The 10353-nt window shown below is 53.4% G+C and overlaps 1 protein-coding gene across 1 annotated transcript; it reads right to left on the bottom strand.

Annotated features, from left to right (window-relative positions):
• Positions 1–459: 459 nt before the first annotated feature.
• LOC136456162 (lycopene epsilon cyclase, chloroplastic-like) lies at positions 460–10006 on the bottom strand. The gene is made up of 10 exons (XM_066455944.1): positions 9520–10006; positions 2670–2841; positions 2433–2568; positions 2121–2334; positions 1814–1957; positions 1613–1720; positions 1434–1530; positions 1229–1357; positions 963–1095; positions 460–853 (listed from the first exon to the last, which is right to left on the bottom strand). Exons 1-10 carry the CDS (start codon positions 9832–9834, stop codon positions 688–690), a joined length of 1614 nt encoding a protein of 537 aa, XP_066312041.1. The 5' UTR covers positions 9835–10006; the 3' UTR covers positions 460–687.
• Between the last annotated feature and the right edge of the window lie 347 nt (positions 10007–10353).

Below are 10353 nucleotides of genomic sequence, written 5' to 3'. Positions count from 1 at the left end.
GCACGAGATCGGATGTGACCGGCGCGTTGCTCCAGCACTTCAGGGCAGGACCACTCCATCGACCATGCCACCACAGTAACAGGCTACAGGGCTCGGACGTGCCGCCTCTGTTCGCACGACGCCACGTAGCTAACACATGTATCACCCCTATCCCCCTTCGACTATAAAAGGAAGGGACCGGGGCCGTTTCTAGAGGGAGGCACACGAGCGCACGAGATAGACGAACACGCATAGGAAGAGGAACAGACGAACTCACTCATGCACAAGCAACACTCTGTGACACACACGCTTCCCCGCGGCCTGAGATCAACATCTCAAGCAAGTCACATCGCTCCACACAGAGACCAGGGACTAGCTCCCTCTCTCGCCCTGCTTGTAACCCCCTAGTACAAGCACCTCGGTGCAAGGAATACAAGATCGATCTCTCAGACTGGACGTAGGGCACCTATTGCCTGAACCAGTATAAACCTTGTGTCTCTTTGCATCACCATCCGGGATTGGAGGCACGCAGTTCATTTTCACTAGTTGGTTGAGGGCCCGCCGGTCCAAAACACCGACATATAGCGTTGCTGGTAACCCCTAGATCCGCTGCCATAAGAAAAGGAACCCCGCAGATCCCCTCTAACTTATTTACAACTACAAAACTGTACAGTTTCTAAGAGTTCTTGCAGCCTGGTGCAGAAGGTTTTATAAGGTCAGGTAGGTCTTGATCATGGTTGAGCCAGTCGGGTCAGAGAGGAGATGTCTGACGAGGTTCATTCGCAATTGATTTGGAGCTATGGCAAACATGTAGAATGAAAATAGTATGAGATCGACGGATGAAAGGGTTGAGCCAAGAAATCCCCGCCACATCCTGTTGAAGGAAAAAAAAAAGTGGTTATCAAAACTTTATGGAGGTAGTAACCTCCAACACACTGAATTTCTCTGAAAATAGACAGAAACAGGGCAAAAAGTGCAACTACCATTTCGGCACCCTGAAAAAGGCTTCAAAGAATGTTTGTATGCCTTCATTATTCAATTGGATTATCAACGCTAATCCGAAAAGGAAGAAGGATCGCTGACGTTTCCTTTCTTGAGGCCATAGTGTTCTCCATGCTGAAACATCATATAACAATTAGTCGCAGAAAGTTTTGCTAACGTGTCTGGACTTTACACAGTAAAACTGTTTCTTGTCCTGGAGCTGTGTAATAGTACAACCGAGTTGAATAAATACCAGAAGAATGCTTACCAAGCATTGATGGACTGTAATCTTGAGAATTTCCAAGCAAATATTCTGCAGGAACTCGGTTTCTTAAGATGTCGGATATCACAGAAGCATATCTTGGAGCCTCAGACAAAGATCTGACCACTGAGTACCCTATGGATTTTGTGAAACGTTGTCAATAAACGCAAGGAAGAAACTGGTGTGTGAAAAATTGATGATTTTTCTGTACCCGTTGCAGGATGCACCATACTCGCTGCAGCACCAAATGCAAGATTTTTTTGATCTGTGTTTGGTAAGGACCCTCCAACAGGAATGTAGGACCATTCCTGAAACCAAGAACATTTTTCAGTTTGTTTTCAGACTATAAATGAGTGATAAATTAAGAATTGTCGACCCTTAACTTCTTACCTCCTCATAAACTTTCAGGATACGAACTCCCATCATATTCAACCGATACATCAGCCTCTTCTTAAGTAGATCAAACGACATAGCATCTTTAGAAGCTAAGCATGTTTCCTGTGATAAGGTATTTTGTCACAAATTTTGAAAATTTGAAGTATGGGATTGCTGGTTGCTGAATCACAGAGGTAACAAAAACTCTGTACCAACCTCAAAGAAAACTCGTGTGGATGACATGGGCATAGCATACAGGAAAGTAGGATTTTCTTGTTCAGTGTGTGAGAATTCCTCTTTGAAACAATCTCTGTAGTCCATGAAAACCATTATGCTGGGATCATATGGATTATTTTCCACCTGAAATTTTCAAACAATTTTGAAATAACGAACATCTAGTACCTAAATGATATATTGAAAATTTCATCTAGAAATTTATTGAGCAAACAGGTCTGTCTAATTTGTGAAACAAATTTTAACAAAAAAAAAATTAAAATGAACAGATTCTTCAGTCTTTGTGTACCTCAACTTCAACTCCGTATGCAGTTTGCACACAAACACGGGGACCCCCAACCTCATACTCTAGAAGCCTACCAGATGCTGCCCCCGAAGCAACAATGGCAAGCCTGCAAATTATCTCACGACTCTTATCACAACAGACTACTCTGTGTCCATCTGGAGATTCTATGATCTTGTCCACTTTGGAGTTCAGGTATGTCACGCCAGCTTCATAGCATCTGCAAATTATTTAAGTGTTGCTACTTGTCAATTATATTATATCACCATGCTTGGAAAAGATACTTCTGAATCCCAATATTGCCACATGAAGATTTACCTTCTCAGCAGCTCCTCATGGAGCAAGTCACGGTGCACCCTGCCATAAGAACGGCCAATCAGTATAGGCTTGTTATTGTCTAGGTAGACAATAGTATCCTTCCAGACGTGCTCGATACAACTCTCTAGACCAAGATCTAGACAGTAAACGAGAAACATAAGTACCATCATGTTAAGTTATGCGGACAAAGATGTTATGCAGACACTCTGCATTTTAACAATGCAAATAATAGCATACCTTTAAATTCATCCTCCCACACACCATAGTTATTTGTGAATGGAAGGTCAGGCCCAATGAGACCTACAGTGAGACCTTTCTTAGCTGACTCTGAAGCTAGAGAAAGACCAGCAGGACCACAACCAATGATAACCAAATCAAGTACTGTATTTTTATCAGATATGGGCAATAGCTGCAAACAGAACATAAGACCACACAGTTAATTTTCGTTGGGATACAAAGACAGAATACACATAGTTTATGGCACACGTATTCAGGAAAAAAATAATGGCACAAAGGCTCTATTTGAAGCTCTGCTGTTCTGTGCAGTTCTAGACAAAATTCCATGGTTTTGAGGCAACAAAATACCTGTGCCTAGAGTACTCCACCTGACTGCTCAAATTATAGCAAGTCAGCTATGTGACATTAGACTGGCCCAGAGAACTCAATATTACTGTGTGATCAGGCAAAAAGCTACCGTGTTATGGTGGGGAAGACTTATGCAAGGCGCAACAACACAAGGGCCTGAATCGGACCAGACGTGGTCACCATCGGCTGTCGTATTCAGGCTCATCTAGAGTCCCAGCATTTGGGTTAGGGTCTTAGAAGATTTGGTCCAGATTTGTAGGAGTCTGTTAGCGTCAAGAGTCTAGTATCAGGGTCGAGTTGTAAGGACTATAAGAGTCCAACTCCATTAAGGAAAGAATAAGCCTGGGATTGTGACTACAAGTCACCCTTGGGCGCCCGGCGTCCTTTCCCTGTTCATCGTCATCTATTGCCAGCAATCACGGCTCCTCCCCGCCGGATCCTTGCACGCTCTCACATCCATCGATCTCCTCCGTACTTCCTCCGGAGTAAAGCCCGACGCCATACCAACCTGGTATCAGAGACCATGGCGACCTCCGGGGACTCATCGGCGCCGGTCCCTCCTTCCTCCGCTGCTCCCACGACCTCCGCCGTGCCACGATCCGCCGTGTTGCTGCCGATAGTTGCCACATCGGGCACCCTTGTGCCCACTGTGCCGGCCGCGGCTCAACCCTTGTCCACCGTGGAGGCGCTCCAGGCGCTGACACAGGCCATCGCGGGCCTCCAACTCCAGATGACAGCCGTCAACCACCACCTGGTGGACCAGGGTGCCCGGCTTTCGGCGCTAGACGGCCGGCCAGCATTCCCGCAATTCGGGTTGCCGGGGTTCGGTGGGGTCCCAGCCCTACCCGCGGCATCCGCTCCGGTGATCACCGACGGCGCTGCGGCGTCCACGGAATCCGTCGTGGCACCACCGCCGTCTGTGCCATTATCATCTCCAGCGGTGCACGGATCGCGGCCACCTGCTCCACCGCCTTCAACAGGTGTGCCGATCACCCAGATTAACTTTCCGCACTCACCGTCACCGCTGCCTGTGTTCTCATCTACAGGTCTGCCCTATGCCTCGGCACCGACGTCGCACATGTCCTCGATGCCGTCACATATTCCATCACCGCCGGAGGTGGAGGGCGTGGCTGTACCAAAGTACCACAAACTCACGTTCGCCACCTACGATGGCAAAGAGGACCCGCTCGGCTGGCTCAACAAGTGTGAGCAGTTTTTCCGCGGCCAGATGACACGGGAGGTGGACAAGGTCTGGCTCGCATCGTATCACCTCACGGGCGTGGCTCAACAGTGGTACCTCGTCTTGGAAGGCGACATAGGCCGCCCCGCGTGGCTGGATTTCCGTCGCATGTGTCAGCAGCGCTTCGGGCCGGCCCTCAGCACCAACCACCTCGCCGACTTGGCACGGCTGCCGTTCGGAGGATCGGTGGACGCGTACATGACGGAGTTTCAAGCCCAGGCCGCACACGCCGGCGACCTGTCTACGCTGTAGAAGGCGTGGCTGTTCACCGGCGGTCTGCCGGAACACATCCGCGTCGACGTCGAGCTCCTCGAGCCCCAGGACCTGCAGCATGCCATGCGGCTTGCGCGCGCTTATGAGCGCCACAACGCCTCGCAGGCCCTTGCCTTGCCGGCACCGCGCTTGGCGCGCCGACCTATTGGCGCACCAGCCGCGCTGCCTGCACCAGCCATCTCCAGCGCCAATTCTTCGGCATCAGCGCCACGCACGTTCAAGCGCCTCACACCGGAGGAGATGGCGGAACGGCGAAAGATGGGCCTATGCTACAATTGCGATGAACAATACATAAGGGGGCACAAGTGTGCCAGGCTCTTCTACCTCGAGGCCTCAGATTACATCGTGCAGGAGCAGGATGACACGGAGGACACCCCGGCTGCACCGCCATTCGACCCCGACGCGCCTATGATCTCTCTGTCTGCCATCACGGGCATCCGGGCCGAAAAGACCATGCAGCTCCACGTCCACATTGGCGCGCACCAGTTCACCGCACTCCTGGACTCCGGTTCAACTCACAACTTCATCAGCACAGAGGCGGCTCGGCGCGCGGACCTACAGCTTCAGGACAGCCACGGTGCACAAGTGGTTGTGGCGAACGGGGATCAAGTCGCGTGCCGTGGTCTCGCCCGCAACGCTAGGATCGAGATCGGCGATGAAGTCTTCCCAGTGGACTGTTTCTCCATCCCACTAGAGTGCTACGACATGGTCCTGGGGATCGCCTGGCTTAGGACCCTGGGGCCGATCCTGTGGGACTTTGAGGGACTTCGCATGGCGTTCGTCCTCCACAGCCGCTGCGTCCTGTGGACGGGCATTGGCTCGCCAAGCGCCGGCCGTGCCGAGCAGCTTCTCTCCGGCCACATCTTCACTGACAAGGGGGCGGAGCCAGTCCTCCTGGATCGTCTCCTCGATACCTACGCCGACGTGTTCGCGGAGCCCACAGGGCTCCCACCCACACGCCCCTGTAATCATCGGATACACTTGAAGCCCGGCACTGAACCCGTCGCTGTCCGCCCCTACAGGTATCCCCACCTCCAGAAGGATGAGCTGGAGAGGCAGTGTGAGGCAATGCTCCAGCAGGGGGTCATACGGGACAGCACGTCCCCCTTCTCCGCGCCGGTACTGCTTGTCAAGAAGCAGGACGGGACTTGGCGCTTTTGTGTCGACTACAGGTCACTCAACACCGTGACGGTGAAAGACAAGTTCCCGATCCCGGTCGTCGAAGAGCTTCTGGACGAACTCCATGGCGCCAAATTCTTCACCAAGTTGGACCTCCGTTCATGTTATCACCAGGTCCGTGTCGACCCTGCTGATGTGGCAAAGACGACGTTCCGGACACACCACGGCCACTTCGAGTTCTTGGTCATGCCTTTCGGCTTGTCCAATGCGCCTTCGACGTTCCAGGCGCTCATGAACCTCGTCCTCAAGCCGTTCCTACGACGCAGCGTCCTCGTCTTCTTCGACGACATCTTCGTCTACAGTTCCACGTGGACCGAGCACCTGCAGCATTTCCACGCCGTCCTGGACGTCCTCCGCGAGCACCGACTGCATCTCAAGCGGTCCAAATGCTCTTTCGCTACCTCGTCGGTCCACTACCTTGGCCATGTCATCACGGCTGAGGGGGTGGCCATGGACATGACCAAGGTGGCCGCTGTACAGTCGTGGCCGCAGCCGCGTTCGGCGTGCAACCTTCGCGGTTTCCTCGGGCTAGCCGGCTACTACCGCCGGTTCATCAAAGACTATGGCACCATCGCCGCCCCATTGACGCAGCTCTTGCGGAAACAGGGGTTTCGGTGGTCAGACACCGCCGACGCGGCATTTACGGCCCTCAAGGCCGCGCTGTGTGCGGCGCCAGTGCTCCATCTCCCAGCCTTCAACGCCACGTTCGTCGTCGACTGCGACGCGTCCGGCTCAGGCTTCGGCGCCGTCCTGCATCAAGACGGGAATCCCATCGCCTTCTTCAGCCGGCCCTTTGCGGCTCGGCACCTCAAGGCGGCTGCATACGAGCGCGAGCTCATCGGTCTCGTCCAAGCGGTCCGCCATTGGCGCCCTTATCTTTGGGGGCGCGCCTTCGTCGTCCGGACTGATCACTACGCCCTCAAGTTCATGCTCGACCAACGGCTTTCGACAATTCTACAACATCACTGGGTGAGCAAATTGTTTGGGTATGATTTCAGGATTGAGTACCGCCCAGGCAAGGCGAACGTGGTGGCCGATGCGCTATCCCGCCGCGACGGCGACACCCCGCTCTTGGCGGGTCTCTGCGACGCTGATGCGGCATCCTTCACGGCGCTCTCGGCTCCGAAGTTCCGGCTCTTCGATGACCTTCGCCAGGAGCTAGACAACGACGCCACATTGCGCACACGCCGCGACGCCGTGGCCGGCGGTGCGCACGGGGCCTCCTGGACCGTCCACGAGGGGCTCATACTCCATGACGGACGCGTCTTCGTGCCTGCTTTGTCTCCGCTACTGGATGACGTCCTCTAGCTCGCCCACACAGGAGCACACGAGGGCATCCCAAAGACTCTACGGCGGCTCCGTGCCGAGTTCTACATCGAGCATGATCGGAGCGTCGGCGGCGACTTCGTGCGTTCCTGCTCCACGTGCCAGCGGAACAAAACGGAGACGTTGCACCCCGCGGGACTGCTGCAACCCTTACCGGTGCTCTCGCGAGTCTGGGCAGATATCTCCCTCGACTTCATTGAGGCGCTTCCCAAGGTCCACGGTAAAAGTGTTCTCCTAACCGTGGTTGACAGGTTATGCGCACTTCATTCCCTTGGGCCACCCCTATACGGCATCGTCAGTGGCGCGAGCTTTCTTCCAGGACATCGTGCGCCTCCATGGATTTCCCGAGTCCCTCGTCAGCGATCGTGACCCGGTGTTCACGGAGCATGTGTGGCGCGATCTTTTTCGCCACGCCGGCGTCCAGCTTCGGATGAGCACTCCGTTCCATCCACAGACGGACGGGCAGTCCGAAGCGGTGAACAAGGCCATAACCATGTACTTGAGATGTCTCAGTGGTGACCGCCCTCGCGACTGGCTGGACTGGCTGCCGTGGGCGGAATTCTGTTACAACACTTCATATCACACGGTGTTTTAGACTACTCCGTTTCAGGTGGTCTATGGTCGTCCTCCGCCCGACCTGCTGCCGTATGTTCCAGGGAAGGCGCGCACAGAGGCCGTCGACACCATGTTGTCCAACCGGGATGAGTTCTTGGACGAGGTACACGCCCGCCTCCTCCAGGCGCAGGAGTACGCTCGACGCTTCTATGACGCCAAGCACCGTGCCCTGGAGTTTGCCGTCGGGGACTGGGTACTGCTCCGCATGCTTCATCGACACACGCAGTCCCTAGTCCCTGGCGGTCGCGGCAAGTTGGGGCCCAAGTATGCTAGCCCTTTCCAGGTGATTGCGCGGGTGGGCGAGGTGGCCTACCGGCTTCGTCTTCCAGAGGGCGCCTGGATTCACGACGTCTTCCATGTCGGGGTGTTAAAGCCGTTCCGTGGTACACCGCCGATGTCCGAGCCTGTGCTTCCTCCACTTCGCCACGGCCGGCCTCTCCAACGACCGGAACGCATCTTGCGCTCTGAACTTCGTCGTGGCATCTGGCACGTCCTCGTCGAGTGGTCTGGCATGACTGCGTCCGAGGCAACGTGGGAGCCGGTTCCTCAGTTCCGGGAGGCCCACCCTTCCTTCCAGCTCGCGGACGAGCTGTTTTCCGAGGGGGGAGAGATGTTATGGTGGGGAAGACTTATGCAAGGCGCAACAACACAAGGGCCTGAACCGGACCAGACGTGGTCACCATCGGCTGTCGTATTCAGGCTCATCTAGAGTCCCAGCATTTGGGTTAGGGTCTTAGAAGATTTGGTCCAGATTTATAGGAGTCTGTTAGCGTCAAGAGTCTAGTATCAGGGTCGAGTTGTAAGGACTATAAGAGTCCAACTCCATTAAGGAAAGAATAAGCCTGGGATTGTGACTACAAGTCACCCTTGGGCGCCTGGCGTCCTTTCCCTGTTCATCGTCATCTATTGCCAGCAATCACGGCTCCTCCCCGCCGGATCCTTGCACGCTCTCACATCCATCGATCTCCTCCGTACTTCCTCCGGAGTAAAGCCCGACGCCATACCATACTGTCATACTCATACCATGTAAGGAACTAGTGAGCACAAAAAAAGAACGGTCATCAATGTGCTGGCACCCTAGTTCGTATAACTGACTTATCTTGTTAGAGCTTAGAATAGTCCTGAGAAGTATGTGAGCAGTCTTTGTTCCCACGAATCACAGTAGATTGCGAGTTATCGACGGCAAAGTACAGTGCGGTGTGATATTCACTTTGTGAGGTACTGTCATTTTCTCATCAAATACAGTTTCAGAATATTTTAATTACATACATTTCCAAATAGGCACCATTCTTCTGGAAAACGGGGATAAATTACGTCAATCTACTGACTCGAAACATCTGGAACGCAAAACCAACCATATTAGCCAAGAAGGTCAAACACCGTGCCTACTGCCTACCACTAGGCGATCACCCTTCTTTTCAATGGACGTCCTTGTAGTTGTAGCCAAAGCACGTGAAGTACGGCTGCAGGACAACGATCGTGGTTCCATATTGAAATGTGCAGTATTTTTCTATGTTCTTTGAAGATTGCCCTACCATACTAGTTTGGCTATGGTTTTTCTCCCGGAAAAAGTAAGCAACAATAACTGATGGATAATAATAATAATGTAGCATAAAAAATGTTATGATTGTACTTTCAAATGGTAAAGAATGGTATGCAGTTGGAAAGAAAATGAGAAGCAAAACGCTTGATGTACGTCAAATTAAATACACGGTATGTGCATGATGTTATGGATTTGATCCTGTAAATACCCAAATACTACTGCAAGAAAGGGGACGAAATCTATAATTTATTTCCTTCATGTTAATCATGATCATTAGAACAATCTCCAAAATTGATTATAGAAATTAATAGTAGGAATCTAATCACCTTGGAAGCGATCTTGGACTGGCTTTCCATGGGCTTGGTGGCCTGCATTTGCACGTAAAGCAGCTCGCCACCGCCCCCCTTGCGGTAGTCCTCCTCGTCCGCGAACTCCACGCCGACTGCCGCCCCGACCGCCGCCGTCTCGTCGTGCTTCTCGGTCGCCACGCACCTCACCTTCGGTCCGCCCACTCGTCGGCTCCAGCCCGCCCGCCGCCACCTCTCCGCCTCCGCCTTCCGCGCCTTACCTCCGCCAACCGCCCCGCGCCGCAGCCCACGGCAGCCGAGCGGCGCGGAGATCGTCGCGCCCGAGAGGCCCATCGCGCTGCCCCTCCTCGGGCTCTCACTCTCACTATCTCTTCTCCTGGTGCGGCTCTCTTGCTTCGAATTGCGCGGTGATTGGTCGGCGGCGGCGGCGGCGAGGAGAGACTAACAGAGAGGAGTTGGCCGCTGCTGCTGTGCCGTTGTGGAGGGAGAGGAGCGGCCAGGCGTATCCCCGGATATGGCACGTGGCGGTCTTGGATTGGCCCAGTGCCCACGCGGCGTGGATATGGTTTTCGCTTTTTCCAGGAGGGCGCCGGGGGTGTGAGTCTCCGCCTCTCCGGCTGCGCTGCCAGTCCCGCGTGTCAGTGACTTGGTGCTTTCCAGTATTGTGCTCGGCTGTGATTTGGGTCGGATGCTTTTGAATTGGCTCCGAGCATTTATTGGGTCGGAATGTCTTCGCTACTTAAAAAGAAAAAGGAAATAAAAAAGTAATTTTAAACCTCTTAACTTTTGCGGTAGTATGATTTTCCCCCTTATTTGTTAAACCGAAATTTTAATGTCCTCTATTTTAAATCG

Source organism: Miscanthus floridulus, chromosome 6, assembly GCF_019320115.1.
Source record: "Miscanthus floridulus cultivar M001 chromosome 6, ASM1932011v1, whole genome shotgun sequence".
NCBI lineage: Eukaryota > Viridiplantae > Streptophyta > Magnoliopsida > Poales > Poaceae > Miscanthus > Miscanthus floridulus.
Note: the sequence above shows the minus strand (reverse complement) of the source record. Positions and strands in the feature narration are given on the sequence as shown.